This window comes from Pleurodeles waltl, chromosome 4_2 (genome assembly GCF_031143425.1).
Source record: "Pleurodeles waltl isolate 20211129_DDA chromosome 4_2, aPleWal1.hap1.20221129, whole genome shotgun sequence".
Lineage (NCBI taxonomy): Eukaryota > Metazoa > Chordata > Amphibia > Caudata > Salamandridae > Pleurodeles > Pleurodeles waltl.
This window is the reverse complement of record NC_090443.1, coordinates 369,030,437-369,048,188: the sequence shown is the minus strand read 5'-3', so window position 1 is coordinate 369,048,188 and position 17,752 is coordinate 369,030,437. Positions and strand designations below refer to the sequence as shown.

Here is a 17,752-nt window from a genome sequence, read left to right as displayed (position 1 = left end):
TGAGTTATAGTTACCTTAGGTCGTGAGTTATTGTAACTTTAAATAACTAACTATAACTACTGAATTGCTATGGTTTTGTGCACGTAAATTCAGAACGTAACTATAACGTCCCTGTAACTTTTGTTTTTAAGTGATATATATATATATATATATAAAGAGAGAGAGAGAGAGAATTTTTAGGGTTTATGGTGGGTGTGGGTGTGGGTTTTTGGGTGGCAAGGGAATTTTTAGGGTTTAGGGTGGGTAAGGGTTTGGGATGGAAAGGGAATTATAGGTTTATACTTACGTGTAAAATAATTACATTTTCATGGTAAGGCATCCATGGGAAAGGCAAATCAGTTTAAAAAAAATAATCGTAATAGACATTCACGGTAAAGGCATTTTCTTTGTAAAACCATTGTTGCAAAGCCATTCGTGTAAGGGCAGTCGTTGTTCCGAAATACAACCATGGTGATGCTATTTGTAGAAGAACAGGCATACTCTAGGGGCAGTGTTTATCTGACCTCAGTGTGCATTTATCAAATCCCTTTTTAGGCATGGATCGCAACAATTCTTAATATTCAGAGGAAGCTTTCACTATAGGAAAGACTGGAGACCCCTGTTCATGCCTTAAGTGTAGCAACAAACTGAGAAGCTAATAAACGGCCAACTTGCATATCCTTCTGGAGAAGATAAACCTTTGCTATGAGCTGTTTCTGTTGCATCTGAGTAGGCTTCCTAGAACTGTATCACAGCTATTATATGGTGCTTGCTCCACTGCCACTTCTCTGTGGGCTCCGCATAGTGTACGCTGGTTGCTTGGACTTGCCTGCTATGGTTTAGACTTCTGTCACTCCTGGGTGCACTCTAAATACTATTCGCAGGTTCCTTAAACGTGTCTAGTGGGGTAGGGGGTTGCCCATCCTGACTGAACTGTGCATATTATCATCTGTTCACTTAACTGTGCCTACAGATGTTGACCTACATAGGACTTGTGTGGAGCATGCAACATTGCTTGAATACCCAACTAGTCCTCAGCACAGTGGCTTCTACTTTATGACATGACACAGACAAAGAAGACTCCAAGTAAGACAACAGTCACATGGAACAGAAAACATATGACATGTCACTATGGAAATAAGCTGAAAATAAGAAATAGAGTAAACCTCAGAAAGACCAATATTTTGTTCACTTTAGGAGAAACAATATCCCAAAGAATAAAAGTTGGAGTCTGAGTAAGACTCATATTACAGCTAAGGCACATAGATCCCCCGGACAAACCTGTCACTTCAGAAGAGTGGAATAACAACCAGCACAAGGGAGTCCATCAGAGTGTCCTTTTCCTCACACAACATGCTTCCTAGAGATCACTGACCAGGCACTCTCAAAAAAGATGGCCGTCAAACTCTTTGGTGGGGCAGTGAGGCACCTGGGCCTTGTAACTGACCATGCTGGCATTGCTGCCCCTGCCACAAGTATCAGTGGCATACACTGGGTGTGATGGGATCCCACTGCAAAGGTGATCAAGAGACACAAGGAATGCACAGTGAAATGCAATCTTTTAATGACAGGACAGCCTGGAGCCATGTGAACGGGCCTGGGGCAGTTGGAGTTGAATTGTTTTATTGCCAAATTTCCTCCTGCTATAAAGAAAGTTGTCAAAAGCCTTCAGTTGCAAAGAATAGCTCCATGGTTGAAGAAACGGGTTAGAAAATCCACATAATGAGGTGATTGGCAATATTAACCATCTAGTTGTTCTGGGCAGGTGGATAACCCACTCAAACTCTAAACACAAGGTTACGTGCTACACAATCAAATGGAAGGGGATGAAAAAATAGGAATTTGAGAGTGCATTCTACAAGTCGCTATTCCTGTAATCTTAAGTTTTTTCCTGAATCATGGGGCAACAATAGCAAGCAGTATCCCCTGCCTGCTGCTTGTTGGGATTGTGAAAACGTAGACGTTTCTGCCAGCAAAAACCAAGGACTTGTGCTCTAAGCTCCCCATGCCATCACCATGTTTTTTGTGTTGGTTTTTATGGGCATTTGTACAGCATCCAAATACAATAATGACATTTTGATATGGAATTTTTAGGACATTTTGTTGGATTCAAGCACAATCAAGAACTTCCCTTCCTCCCTCAATATCCCATTCCTCTTCCCTCTATCACTGTCAAGCAATAAACAGAGTAACATGAAGAACATTGTCAGAGGGCTATATTTACAGGTGTCTCATGCTTCCCCTACTTATAGGCTTACTCCCAATCCCCCTGTGCTAGTCCGTCTACTTTATCCAAGCCCTTCCATTTTACATTCTGTGGCTCAATGGGGCTGGGAGTCCAACAGCTCAGAAAGCATCACTTCCTAGGCCTGCAGATTTTCAGACAGTTTATTATTCTTATGTGTTTTCCGCATATAACATTCCTCAGCATTCGCCCATTCAGCCACATCTCTCAACTTTTCCACAATCTTCAGAGCAGATGGGGGAGCCATTGAAGAGAGATTCTATGCTTAGTCAGCATGGGCCTCAGTATGAAGAACTTTCTGCTTGGTTTCCTTTTTTCTCTTAGAGGGATCTGACACAATAAACACTGCCCTATGTCTCTCACCATGGACCGACCTGTGATCGCGCTGAGGAATGTAAGCACTGTGACCCAGTATTCGTCCAGCCATCACCATGTTGATGAGGCAACCATCTTTGATAGAGGAATTCCCCTCAGAAACCAACTATGCTCTCCCCTGGGCCATGTCATTGATTAGAGCTCAAGTTCATACAGAACCTCCTGTCTGCAAGCCCACTTTGTTTAGTTCACATGATGCTATGCAGATCTGGAGAGTGCACTATCACATGGGAGAGTATCCTGGATGAGTCACTACTCAAAAAGCCAGGTCTTCAGCTTCTTGCAGAATCCAAGGAGTAAGAAGGATGCTGTTATATATAGTGGCAGGTTGTTCAATGCTTTAGGAGCGAGGTAGAAGCTTCAAACACCAGATCTGTTTTTTCAAATGTGTGGGATTTGTGCAAGGTGGAGTCCAGATGAGTAGAGGTGCCTGGAAAGTTTGTGAAAGCAGATGCAATTGTTGAGTTAGGTTGGACCAGTGTTATGAAGTGCCTTAAAAGTGTGGCTGAGGAGTTTGAAGTGTGCTCATTGTATATGGGAAGCCAGTGGAGCCCCTTCAGGTGTGGTGTGATGTGAATGCGGCGTTGCAAGTTGAGAATGTCTCTGGCCACCGAGTGCTGAATGGCCTGAAGCCTTCTTGTGAGTTTTTTGTTGATCCTGGCATAGAGAAGGTTCCCAAGGTCCAGCTTGCTTGTGACCAGGATGTGCATGATGGTTTTCCTTTTGCTGATTAGGAGTATTTTGAAATCTTCCTCTGTATCTTCCATGTTTGGAAGCATAAGGCGGTGACAGCATTGACTTGGATGGTCATGTCAAGTTTTCTGTCGATGATGATCAATCTTTAGATTCTTGGTGTAGGTGGTGGGGTGGGTGTCAGCCCTGGCTCTGTTGGCCACCAGGTGGAATCCCATAGGGATGGGCTCTTCCTAAAAATTGCGACTTTGGTCTTGTCAGTGTTCAGCTTTAGATAATTGGTCTTCATCCAGTGACCGATTTCAGTCAAGCAGGCATTGCAGGCATTGAACTTGATCCAATTACTGGAAGTCATGTCTGTGAGGAAGAGAATGAGTTGCCTGTCATCGGCGTAGGAGAGGATGTTAATATCATGAGAGCAGATGGCAAATGATGCTGGCTAGATGGATCATACATGCATTAAAGGGGGTCGGGCTCAGGTATGATCCTTGCCGAACTCCACAGATGAGGTCATGGGTGCCGGAGGCGTATAGTGCCTGTCTAACTGATTGGGTCTTTCCTTCAAAATTTAGCATCATTGCACATCAGTGAAGAGGTCCGTCTATTGTGAAAAACTTTACCAGTGTAAATGGCCTACCTATAAGTTAAGCTTGTTATGGAGAGGCACATTACTGAATATATCTCAGGTGGTTAATACATTTTTTATATCATTTAATCTGTAGTACTTAAAAATTGTCTTCAATAGGAGGGTAAGCGCAATGTTTATTTCAATACATTAATTGGCCCAGGAAAAGCTGTTCACCACTGACAAACACAACGTCTTTGTGCGTTAACTATGTAGACTGCACACTGTTTACATTGCATCAGTATAAATTTATGCATAGATTCTGCCCTTCACTCTTTTGCTTTCCTCTGTGTAATACCCCAAGAGCGAGAGATGTGACAAGATGTAAGTTGCATGCTCATTGTGCCACAGAACTCAAGCTGCACCCTACTGATGAGGCCAAATCGGTCTGGGGTTGCTTGTGTTCCCATTCAGAGAGGAGCTGGTCTGACAGCTATGGCTTGACTGCTCCTAGTAAAGAACGGCTAAGCATGATTTGAATAAAGGTTTATCCTGTCTGTGGTAGCATGGTTGACAAACAAAAAGATGATGGACTGGAATGTAGCCCAGTGTACTCATCAGTGGCTGAGATTAATTCTAGCACTCCACTCATCACTCTTTTGTTTTCCTACATATTGGTTATTGCATTGTTTAGAGGACCCGGAAATTGGCATATCCACAGATCTAAACAAATTATCATTAGAAGTTAATAATCTTCTGTTAGCCTTTAGATTTTCGATTTCTGGCCAGATAGAGAACACAAAAAACAGATGACCAAGTGCTCAAATGTTTGAACCACAGGAAACCCTTCCATAATCACATGTTCTATAGCTATTTCCTAGTACCCATCAGAGAGGTTTGGATTATAGAATACAGATGTTGAAACAAGCCTCTGAGTTATAAGTAGAGCATTGCATGCAAACAAAACAGCACTGGCTTTGGCCTCTCTTTTATTCTGGAGTCTTGAAAAGGCAGAATACGAGTCATTCATGTTAAATACAAATAGATCAACTATGTCAGGGGTGAATGCATGACCATGACTCACACTTTTAGCAGGTGGGAAAGAATACATTACTCCATCTTTTCTCCAGCTTGAGACCATCTAATTCTATATGGAGAAAATGCTCTCTCTGGAGTACATTTTTGTACTAGTATGTGAAGACCTGTATTTGTGTAAAAGAGCTGGCACCGGAATGAATCTCTGCCATAAGATTCATAAACATGATGAAATTACTTATTTTTAGAGTGTAGCAGACAAGATGTGAAAGCGCCCGTGTAGTGAAGGCAGCACCTTCATCCCTTATGTGCTTTGAGGCTATTTATTCCAAACCAGCTCCCACAAGTAGGACAGGAGCCAAACTAGGAGAAAAAGATGCAGCTTCTGACCCTCCAGACTTTCCCACAACTCCACATTACATGAGAGGTAAATATTTATGTCCACAGGTCCTTGTCCAGTTGCAAACCTTTGTTGCAGGGCATTTTTCCTGCTCTCATTCTGTCATCTGGCTTATTTTTCCACCACCATCAGCCAATCACAAGGACCCTGGAAAATGTATATCCACTTTGAACCCACCATCAAAATCTTTTTCACATTCCGGTGGTTTTTGCCAAGCCTGTCCAATATATTTTCATGTTTTTTTGTGCAGCATGACAACAGAAATGGTGCTGGAAGGGCTATCCTAAATTAGGTGAAGGCACAATAAAATTTTACTGTCAGGGCTAAAACCAGCAACACTGCATTCCTGTGTCCTCCAAATGTGAAGGGAAAAGATGTGGTGGGCAAACAGGATATCCATCTTTTGGATAGATGGTGTGTTACTCCCCACTTGTACCTGAAGCGCCTGAAGAAATATTTAATCACAACAAAATCTAGAATGAAGCACTAATTCAGATCTGTCCAAGAGTCACTTTGGACACCTACATACATTGTAGATTATTCATTCTTGCAGATGATTAATAACTACAAATTGTATTTCTTAATTAAAACCATAGACAGTTAAAGGCTGCCTTCCCATATGTCTTACTGTGCAATTAGGGTAAAATTTTCAGAGGCGGGAAGTACAAACTTATCGGGGGAACTTCTACATAGCAATTTGAATGTCATTTTTTGCACAGCTGGGATCCATGGCAGTGGTTGCAGCGCTGGCCTGATGAAGTTGCTCCTCCATAGATTTAAACACAGTCGTGCTACTTACATGAGACATTTGTATCATAAACTGATACTAGCTATGAATCCCTTGAAGTCTCTGAATACTTACTTTTGAGAATTGATGTAAACTATATTTATTATAAAGCAAGCTTGACAGTATGACATTACATTACTAGAAATGGTGTGGAAGAGTTAGAAAAAAGCTTTTTCGGGGGTCACTATTTAGTCTAGCTTCTGGAAGACATAACGAACAATGTAGAACATTTGGCCTAAGTATAACAAAGTAGGGCTGTGTGTCGGACCATTTTATTAAACATATTCAGGGCCTAATTTATGTAATGGCGAGTGGTCCGTTTCTCTGTTTGAGAGATAGAGTAAAATACTCCATCGCCCTAATGGAGATGCTACCCTCCAAGCTTAGAATTGACCACCAAGCTGGTTGTCATTTTTAAAGCATTGGCAGGAACCACCATCATGGTGGTTCATATCAATGTCATTTAAGGCTTGGTGCAGGGCTCCGTTGCACCAAACTGTTTTCCTTTTTATTTTCAAAAAGAAAATCCTGAAACAGGATTTCCTTTTTGAAAATGAGAAAGAAAATGACCTCCTTGCCATGGGCGTTTCCTTCCATTGCTGACAGGAGCATTTATTAGTTTTCATTGCTCCTTACTGTCAGGGATTTCCTGGCAGCGACAGGCAGTCAAAACTGACCGCTAATTCTGCCCATGTAAATTAGGTGGGCGGAATTACAGGCCTGCCTCCAATGGGCCTTACTCTGCAGGGCTGTCAGAGGGGCTTAATCATGGCAGAGAAGGAGTAGTCTCCACCGTGGTTAAACCAAAGGTCCACCCACTTTTAAATCTGGCGGTTGGGCCTTTATCTTGGAGGTATGTATATCCATAGCAGACTTCACAAGCTGCCAAGATATACATCAGGCCCTCAGTATATAGTAACTGCCCTCTTCACTTGCTATAGCTTTTGTGGTGAAGGTGGAGATGCTCCATGAGCATGGAACAAGGTTATCAATGTAGGTGATAACCTGTGTGTCACAGATCTCCTGGAGGACTTAAGTCCAAGTTTACAACTGCAGCTAATGACGTTTTGAGGCTATCCTTCACAGATGTACGCAGAAACATACTGCGGAATCCGTAGCTAGAGAGGGTAATATAGAAAGAAACACACAGAATTGGTTGTGCTGCAGGCATAGGAATAAGATCTATACTGAATCCTTCTGTGCCCCATGAAAAGATATAAGTAGCTAGTCCATATATACAGAGGTGTGGTCAACAGCTGAATAATGTTGGAGGGGCAGTTGGCAGTAGAGGTTTATCTCATTGTGGCACAGATCTGGTACGAATAAGGGCTTCGTGTGAGAGCAAAGATGGCATCCTCTTTCGGCCCAGGCTGTCCCTCAGGGCTGGTGAATGTGAAGGACTGCAGGAGCGTGGTGAAAAAGAGAAATAGTTCCATCTTGGCAAGTTGTTCCCCCAAACAAACTCGACGACCTGCAGAGAAAATGAGATAGGAAGTCCAATCAATGACGAAGTGGTAGGGTGTTACTCTGGGAGAAGAAAATGCAAGAGCGTTTCAACGGTAGGATTATAAATTTAATTGAAGAATATTCTTCAATTAGAATTGCAAGTGATTTCATGGTTCAATGTGCTGCCCCACCCAGACAGGTCACAATCCAATTCTATATACGTCTGACTATCTCATCTTTATCGGGATCATATGGTATATGGTGGCACATTACTAAAGGAATGATAAATGCGCATCAATTTGCACCTTTAATCCAAATCATCAATCAGGTTCCTAAATGCTCAAAGGCAAGATGTGTGACCTCGTGTGTGCACTGTCCAACACGCCACAATAGTATGACCCTAGCTGGTGCACGGAGGGATACCAGACCCAAGATACACAATCAGGGTGTAGTGTAAACGCTTCAACAGAAATGCTGATCCAGGCTTTTTTCATATGAGATGCCAAACCAGGCTTACCTCGCAACACAGAGCGATTCTTCATCCGAATAATTTATTAGGTGGGCGTGGGCATGTTTGTATATGGTCTTGATCCGGTGGAGGAGTGAAGTGATAACAGCACAGTATCGTATTTTATAAGTGAGCACATTTTAGTCATGTCAAGTATACAGCATTATCATCTAGTAAGTTATTCAGGCACACCGTTCTACTTTAATTAACTGCTGCACGCGTATATTCACTTAATTTGAGAGTATGAAGTTTAAAGAGAGTTTTAGGTTGACATAATGGTATCTTTGGAGATACATTGAAAATACTGGTTCTGATGTGACCAGTTACTGCACCGCAGCTACCCCTGACAAAGGGCTCATGCCCGAAATGCATTTGATTTACAACTTCGTGATTACGTGATTAATGGAGGAAGAATTGCTATGTGTTGCAGATAAAGTCTGGATTTGAATCGCATACAAAAAAAGGCCAGAATTTGCATTTCTGTTGAAATTTGTTCACTGTGAATCACACTGCCTTTGTGCAAGAGTGAAAGAAAGACATGGAAGAATGAGAAATTAATGAAAAAGTTGATTATATTGTACAAAGCATTCATATCGGACTATGACTTGTTGACTTTATTGACTCACGCCCTAATGATTGTGCACCAGCTAGTTGTCAAAATATGGTGGCATATCCCGTCCTAGAAAACCATATCCACCCCAACTAATGTGCAGAAATGGTAATTTCACTAACTGGGTACAGAAATCATGGCTCTCTGAGCCCCATAAAAGTGGTGTGTGCACTGAGTAGTTACAGTTAGAATGGGTAGGATGGAGTTTCCATAGGAAGTGCCTTTTAAATTTGCTGATAACTTTGGTGCCATCCCGAAACTTTCCAAAAAAGTGCTCTCTTTTGCTCAGTTCCTTACTGACAAGTTTTGGGATGATCCATCAAGCAGGGGCTCAGAAAAAAGCATTTCCAAAACACAAAATCTCCATGCATTTTCCACAGACTTTTTTAAAACTTGAAAAAGTGAAAATGGCTGAACTGAAGTACACCACGTTTGGTAGGAAACTAGAATTTTACCAGAAAGAGTGCACTTTTTTGCAATTTGATGTAAATCTGTGCAGTAGTTTTTTAGATATTAAGGCTCAAAAATATTTCTAGTTCTGGGCGGGTGGTTTAGAGGGTCTTTTGTGAGTGAGGGGGAGGCCCACGGTAGTGAGCACTCTGATTCGCTGGACAAAACATGATCAACACTGTTGTCGCAGCCACTGCAAGACTTGGGGACTTAGTTCCCTATCCTCAAAATGCTTAAAAATTTTTAGGGGGCAGGGTAGGGATGCCTTGCTTCCACACCCCTTGAGGGGTGCTGGGACCAAAATTATTTGCAGACATCCTGCGATACTCCCAGTGGATCGCAGCAAATAAAAAAAATGTAGTTGCCTGAGGGTTTCTTTAAAAATTATTTGGGCGGGGGTGCCCTAAGTTAACTATTACTCACGCCCTCGCCAGGCACTGCACTGCTAATTACCGCTTATATTGCATCACTCATGACATGATATGATATCACTGCAACAATTGAAATTACATCATTAATGACAATGCTATGCATTACAGGGGCGTGAGGACTAGTTACCACAGGATACAAGTTCCCAAGTTATAGTTCCTTGAGATAACTATAACTGGTGAATTTCAACAGCTTTGTTAGTTGAAAAAGTATGTTTTAATTGACATTTTCAAAATCTCTAGAACGTCCCTGTAACTTTTGATTATTTAAGAGGAAAAAAATAAATAAATTATATATATATATATATGCAAAAAAGAACTCTGGGTAGTTCCCAAATTTAGGTGGAGAGCAGCTCTAGTAAGGAGGACCCTGCAACACCAGCCACACTCTAGATTTGCTCATCTTAAATGTCTTTTTATCTAGAAAAGTTTTTAAGCATAGGATCAGTACAGAGCTATCCACGCCGAGCTAGATAGTGACAAAGTCTTTTGCTCTTTGTACAGCAAATTCTTTAAGCATAGGTTTGACACAGTGTCAACCTTGCCGGGCTGTAAAATGACAAAAGCCATTTACCACTCCAGGATAGAGTGACTTATAAATTATGCAAAAAAGAACAGAAAACTCTGGGTTGTTCCCAAATTTAGGTGGAGAGAAGCTCTAGTAAGGAGCACCCTGCAACACAAGCAACTCTCTAGATTTGCTCACTTCAAATGTCTGTTTATCTAGCAGATTTTAAGCATAGGATCAGTACAGTGCAATCCACGCTGAGCTAGATAGTCACAAAGGCGGTCACCGCCAGAAGACCGTACCGCGGTCAAAAGACCGCGGCGGTCATTCTGACTTTCCCGCTGGGCTGGCGGGCGACCGCCAAAAGGCCGCCCGCCCGCCCAGCGGGAAAGCACCAGCAACAATGAAGCCGGCTCCGAATGGAGCCGGCGGAGTTGCTGGTGTGCGACGGGTGCAGTTGCACCCATCGCGATTTTCAGTGTCTGCCAAGCAGACACTGAAAATCTTAATGGGGCACTGCAGGGGCCCCAAGGGGCCCCACGACACCCGTTCCCGCCATCCTGTTTCTGGCTGTGAAAACCGCCAGAAACAGGATGGCGGGAAGGGGGTCGGAATCCCCATGGCGGCGCTGCTTGCAGCGCCGCCGTGGAGGATTCCCTGGGCCAGCGGGAAACCGGCGGGAAACCGCCGGTTTCCTTTTTCTGACCGCGGCGGGTCAGAATGGCCCCAGAAGCATCGCCAGCCTGTTGGCGGTGCTTCTGTGGTCGTTGGCCCTGGCGGTCCATGACCGCCAGGGTCAGAATGACCCCCAAAGTCTTTTGCCCTTTGTACAGCAATAATACTGTGCTTGGAGTGGTAAATGGCTTTTGCCATTTTACAGCCCGGCAAGGTTGACACTGTATCAAACCTATGCTTTAAGACTTTGCTGTACAAAGGGCAAAAGACTTTGGCGGTCATTCTGACCGCGGCGGGCGGCGGTCGCCGCCCGCCCTGCGGTCACCGCCAGAAGACCGCACCGCGGTCAAAAGACCGCGGCGGTCATTCTGACTTTCCCGCTGGGCTGGCGGGCGACCGCCAAAAGGCCGCCCGCCCGCCCAGCGGGAAAGCACCAGCAACGATGAAGCCGGCTCCGAATGGAGCCGGCGGAGTTGCTGGTGTGTGATGGGTGCAGTTGCACCCGTCGCGATTTTCAGTGTCTGCCAAGCAGACACTGAAAATCTTAATGGGGCCCTGTTAGGGGGCCCCTACAGTGCCCATGCCAGTGGCATGGGCACTGCAGGGGCCCCCAGGGGCCCCACGACACCCGTTCCCACCATCCTGTTTCTGGCGGTGAAAACCGCCAGAAACATGATGGCGGGAAGGGGGTCGGAATCCCCATGGCGGCGCTGCTTGCAGCGCCGCCGGTTTCCTTTTTCAAGCCGCGGTCAGAATGGCCCCAGAAGCACCGCAAGCCTGTTGGCGGTGCTTCCGCGGCCGTTGGCCCTGGCGGTCCATGACCGCCAGGGTCAGAATGACCCCCAAAGTCTTTTGCCCTTTGCACAGCAATAATACTGTGCCTGGAGTGGTAAATGGCGTTTGCCATTTTACAGCCCGGCAAGGTTGACACTGTATCAAACCTATGCTTTAAGACTTTGCTGTACAAAGGGCAAAAGACTTTGTCACTATCTAGCTCGGCGTAGATAGCACTGTACTGATCTTATGCTTAAAAACTTTGCTAGATAAACAGACATTTAAGGTGAGCAAATCTAGAGTGTGGCTGATGTTGCAGGGTGCTCCTTACTAAACTGCTCTCCACCAAAATTTGGGAACTACCCAGTGTTCTCTATTCTTTTTTGCATAATTTATGCGTCACGCTAACCCTGAAAGGGATTTGTTTTGATATCTCTTTGGTTTGCTTATAACTTTGGCATTGTTTCATGAATCTTCATAAAACTTTCAAAAATAGTTCTTTCACTTCAGTTCCTCTCTGGAAAGTTTCAGTGTGATCAATCAAGCACAGGCAAGAAACGTTGCGTCAACCATTACAGGACTCTAGGGATTTAGTACCGGGTCCTGAAAATGATTAAGAAAGAATGATCAAAGGGGGCAGAGTGTGGATGGATAACCTGTCCCCCCGCCCTTGTGGAAAAGGTCCCAATTTTTTTAATTGTTTTTTCTTATCTATCTTCGCCTCTACGCAGCCCCTGAATCCTAAATGTCCCTCGCCCCATTCAACTCTACCTATCCCTGAACCCTAAAAAACCATTACCCTCCTTTACTGCTATCCACCTCTGGAACCTAAAAACCCTTTACCTACCGTTATCTCTAACCACCCGTGAACCCAAAAAAAGTATTTATCACATTTTAATTCTACTTGTCCCTGAACCCTAAATAAATCTTACCTCCCTTCACTTTGACGCACCTATGAACCTTAAAAAACCCTTACCTACCTTTTGCAAAAAACACCCCTGACCACTAAAGAACCTTTATATTCCCATATCTTTAGCTACCCTTGAACCCCAAAAAATCTCACCTTCCTTTACCTCTACCCACCCCTGAACCCTAAAAAATTCATCTCTTGACCCTTAAATTTCACTTTTGAAATGACACTGAAAAATGTATTTTAAAACAATATGTGCTTGCTTAATAAAGTAAAGCACTGTAAATGAGCCAAATAATTGCTTGGGTGTTATACTTACCTGTGTTGTACTGACCAACACTGTAACATCACCAGAAGTAGAAACTGCATGGTAAACATTGCATGCCATCTAGACAGACACATACGTATTCACCTGCGGAGAAAGCCATGAATGCTTCTCGTTTCACAAAGTTCCCGTCTTTATCCAGGAAGTGTTGTGGGTAAAACTGGTGAGGTTTTTCCCACACAGTCTCATCTTTCAGCACAGAGGAGAGGTTGGTGATTACAGTTGTACCCTAAAGAAAGAAAAACCAGAGCAGGTGAGAAATGTTTCAGTTTAGTTAACAGTAAAAAGTACTCTCCAAAAAAGTACTCTCCAATTAAAGTTACTCATGCTTTCCAACGCTCCAAAAGGTGCAAATGCAACTGGGTCCCTGAACTGTCCTTCTGTACATGTGATATATGGGTAAATACATGAGCTGGTGGTGGTGTGTAGATCACTATAAGATGAGCCAGAGAAGGTTGGTTTAAGATATAGGTTGTCATTGTGAACATGAAACTCTGTACCACCACGCCACCGGTGGCAGTCATTACCGCCGACAGGATGGTGGTCCAGACCGCCATATTCTGAACACAGTAGTGAACTGGCTGCAAAGCAGCCAGTTCACTACTACCCATAGCTAGGCCAGATTTGACCGCCGGGCCGACTGTGGACACAATCGACGCAGCGGTGGAGGCCACACAGGCGGTGGGATTATGATCCCATTTCCACCAGGGATTCCCTGGCGAGTTACCCCGCCAGATAATCTCTGGAGGAAAGCATACGGGTGGCAGGAATAATCATTCCTGTCACCTATATGTGGCACACAAGGCCCTTCCCCCCTTTCTACTATCCGTACCCACTCCCCAAGCCCATGGACAGCCCCCACCCGAACTCCAAAAACGGACCCTCCAAACATCCACCCCCAAAACCGCATGTAGGTACCCCCACCCAACCCTCCCCATCCCTCATCCCCCACCCCACCCTCCCCATCCCTCATCCCCCACCCCTACATACAGGTCCACCCAAACCCCAAACCCACACATCCACATGCACCCATTCACTTACATGCACTCAGACACACATCCCCCCACATACACTTACGCACACCCCAATGCATTCGCACACCCACACACACACACCCCTCCCCCCTTCCCTCTCGGACAGCACTTACCTCTTCCGTTGCACTGCTCCAGGAGGGAATGGGCTCCCTGTATGCTGTTCCATCACCATCACTGCCTCTCCATACACCGCCACGCCTATAATTGCTTCATTATTGATGTGGCGGGTATGGAGTGATGTGGCGGTGAGGGTGGATCAGCATCCACCCCGCCACCGACCGCCAGCATGGTGCATGGCAGCCTCACCGCCATCAATGGCGGTGAGGCTCCATGCGTCATTATTTGACCGGATGCCGGCCGTCGTTGACAGCTGGCGGTGGGGCATCCCCCCAAAAACATAATGACCCCCATAGTGTGACATAAGGGAAATAGTTAGCAACTAAATAACCAAGATACAAAGTTTAGTCAGGATAATGGAGGCTCCCCCTGGGCTTATCGGGCATCGGTGGTGCAACCAATGATGCAGATCTCCAAGACTGGTGGGTGGTCCTAAGGGGAGGGTCTAGTGACAGGCCTTAAAAAAAGGAAGGCATGACGTGGGTGGCCTTTTTGGCCGCCGTCACACCCCAGGTAGCCATGGTGTGGTTTTTTTCATTGGTTCCTTTTCAGGGTTCGGTAGGAAGAAAATCATTTTGGTTTCAGTTTCAGTGGTTGTAATTCACTACGGTATTAGTGGATAATGGCTCAGCCTAATAAAGTAGTGGAGGCATTAAAATTTTTGTATGAGGAGGGTAGGGAGGATTTGTTACAAGCAGGTGTTTTAGAGCAGGCTCGGGTGGGTATTAAAAACCCTAAGAGGGCGTCAGCTGAAGGGGTTGCTGCAGCAGTTTTAGTGTACACATCGCCTGTTCAAAGAGGGAGAAAATACTGTCAGAAGTGCACGTTGGGTAGATGAGCATGTTCCTCATCTGAGCCGGCAGTTGTCGGTGAGCAATTTGGTATTGGGTGTTGTTGTTCCATTTTTAGAGGAGCGCGTTATTATTCCACGTGGGGGGCTCGGTTTGCCTCGCCTCATGGGAATTGTTAGGAAGGCAGCACGGCGGAGGAAGAGGTGTTTAGGCCACCAATGTGGTGAGTCATGCAAGCCGCTGGGGGCTTGTGTTTCTAGTGTGCTGTGTGTCAGGTTGGGGGCAGCGTAACAGAGGAAGGATTGCTGGAACTGCACACACAGGAGTCAGGGCTGGCTGCTATGCCACCTGACTCATTAGAGGAAAGTGAGTTGGGCGTACATTTCAAGATAGCCGCCCCCACTAATTCTTTCAACCTGGTCATTGTAATTGACTCACAGGAAGATTTGGATATTCTGGGGTGGAGAGGTGGCTACATAGTCAGGCAAGAGTTTTTTCAACAGGATCAAGCAAATTTTAGCAAGCAGGATCATCCTAATGTGCAAATGGTGCATTGATTGCTTAGTCCTATGATTTATAAGGTGCAGAGATGGCAGGCTGACAACAATACTATGTGGCCAGCACAGTTGTCCTTTGACTTTGAGCAGTATGTAGTACAGAATTTAGATTTCTATGCAGGGGAGTCTAATTTTGTGGACACTTTACAGAGTGAAGGACATAATTTGCATGTTCGTCAGGTTTTTGGTTAGGCACAGCCCAGGGCGGCTGGAGGTAATTTGAGGTGTGACAGCTCCTTTGGGCTTAGCGGCTCAAGGGATAGAGACATGCCGACTTGTCCCAAGGAGAGTACGGCGACAGTGTATTTCCCAGCGAGGGATGGGGCACCCTTGATAGGCCAGTCAGAAGAGAAAGTTGTTTCTGGAACGACAGCCTGGCTCTGAAGGCATTGCCTGGTGGATCTTTGGATTCAGGAGGCAGACAGATTCTTGAGCAACCATCTACCAGTTGGGGCGCTGACGTTCTTGATACTGTTTTCAATTTGCAGGATGATTTGCTTGACTATGAAGATGATCAAGATATGGCGGATGGTGAAATCTGGGAGGAAATGGAAGAAAGCAATGTGCGGGGAAAAGCCTAAAAGAAATGTTGGGATGTTATCTAATGGAGGAAGGGGTTTTGGTGTTTCACAGGATTTGCTTCCCAGGACAGTCCATAACGATTGAAGAGGAGAAAGAGAATGGCAGGCACCTTCAGGCGGTTTTGTTTCTAAAGGTGAGAAACTGGGTCTATTGGGTGTGAGAGGGTATGGAGAAACAAAAGAGGTAATTTGGTTGGTCTCAGTAGCTGTGGGGAATAGCCCTAGTGCACCAGTGTCAAAAGGTTTGGTAAGTTTGGGTGGTAAGGATATTTCCATTCAGACTAAGCAGACAGTGAAAAGCGTGACAGGGTTGTCCATGGGGACCCCTGTATTGCCCATGCATTCCATAGGCAGTGCAAGGGCCCTCGCGGCCCCCCCGCACCCTCTCTCTGCCAGGTTTAACAAGGCAGTGAAACCGGCATGTAAAAGCTGGCGGAGATGGGGGTCGTAATCCCCAGGGTGGCGCTGCATGCAGCGCTGCCCCAGCGGATTAGGACCGCCAGTTCCTCCAGTGGAGGGAAACTGGTGGTCCGACCATGGCCGAACCACCATGGCCATAATGTGGTGGTCTGACTGCCGCCAAAGTGGTTGGACCACCGCTTTGGCGGCAGTCAGACCGCCACCGCAAGTCTGGCAGTCCTAGGACCGCCAGACTCATAGTGAGGGCCTGGGTGTTTCTGAACTAGCGAAAAATTGATCCAGATATGAAAAGCGCTGGAAAACCAGACAGTTCCAGAATGTTGTCTGCAGGTAACTCTTATAGTATTGTAAACATGTAGGTTCTAGACTGTTGGCACTAACATCCAACCTTCCTTGAAACCTCTGCAATTTCACCTTTTAGGTTTATTTTATCATAAATTGGATGAAGTTCCATGGGCTTTTTAATAATAACGACTTGTTTTGGCAATGAGATGATATGACAAAAATCATGGATGTTCAATCTGCATTCCTCTTTGTCTCCCCATCCATGTGTGGGTGTGAATAAGAAAGTGTGCATAACTAGACTGCAGAGTCACTGTCAACTCTGCTATCAGGTCTGATTTCGACATTGGTGAAACTATCAAATATGCAGAAGGACCAGCAGTCTGCATTAGGGTGGCAGATCTGTCACCATTTCTTTTGGAAATATTTTATTTTAATTTTACGTTAACATAACATTGTCAGACAAAACAAGTACAGGGATACTTGCAGGCTGTCTCCACACTCCACCACCTTGAGTTTACATGTTGCACATACAGTTCTCGTTAAGGCGAATTTTTCCGCTGCATGCTAAGGTCAAAGATAACCAGGTGTCCTTTTTAGGTTTCGCCTGCACAGCGCTTGTGAAATGTGTTTTATTTAATATATCTTGAAAGGTACTTGCATTCTGCCTTCTTTTCTTATTGGTCGGTGTGCTTGTCACTTTATTTTTCCTCCTTTTCATTGGTTATAGACATTCTATTTCCTGTTATTCCATGTGTCTTTCTGTTATCAGTCTCCGTGGCCCAAGTACTCATTCTTATCCACAACTTGTTGCTTTAATGGGCAGAACTACTTTAATTTGCTTGCTGCACACACAGCATTCATTATTTACCTTTTATTATCTTCCCCTGGCTGCATGCATTTAAAGCATGCTTTCAAAAAGCATTTTGTTGCCTTTCTACAAGAAATGCACATATTTAACTGCTTCTGTGCCGCGGACATAACGGTTAGATCCCGCGGCACAGTGCTCATGTGCCGAGGACGTAACCATTACATTCTCGGCACTGAGCTCAGAGGGAGCGCTAGCGCTCCCTCTGTGGGCTTCCCTCCCACCCCCCCAAGGCAGGGATGGCCCTGACCCCCAGCCCCCCTTAATGACATCAGCGCGCGATCGTGCGCTGACATCATTACAGGGTGCCGGTCACACTGGAAGCCATTTGCTTCCAGTGTGATTAGGAGAAAGAGGTGAGTTTCTCCTCCAGTGGGTGGGGGCGTTGT

The 17,752-nt window shown here is 45.1% G+C and overlaps 1 protein-coding gene across 1 annotated transcript in view; it reads right to left on the bottom strand.

Moving 5' to 3' along the window:
* Positions 1-4,034: 4,034 nt before the first annotated feature.
* Positions 4,035-17,752, bottom strand: part of LOC138292733 (cytochrome P450 2D15-like) — a 335,835-nt gene continuing 322,117 nt past the window's right edge. Inside the window, exons 8-9 of the mRNA XM_069231469.1 lie at positions 12,801-12,942; positions 4,035-7,550 (exon numbers count right to left, since the gene is read on the bottom strand). Of these exons, the coding sequence (XP_069087570.1) occupies positions 7,372-7,550; positions 12,801-12,942 (321 nt within the window). The 3' untranslated portion in view covers positions 4,035-7,371. The remainder of the gene's footprint in view (positions 7,551-12,800; positions 12,943-17,752) is intronic.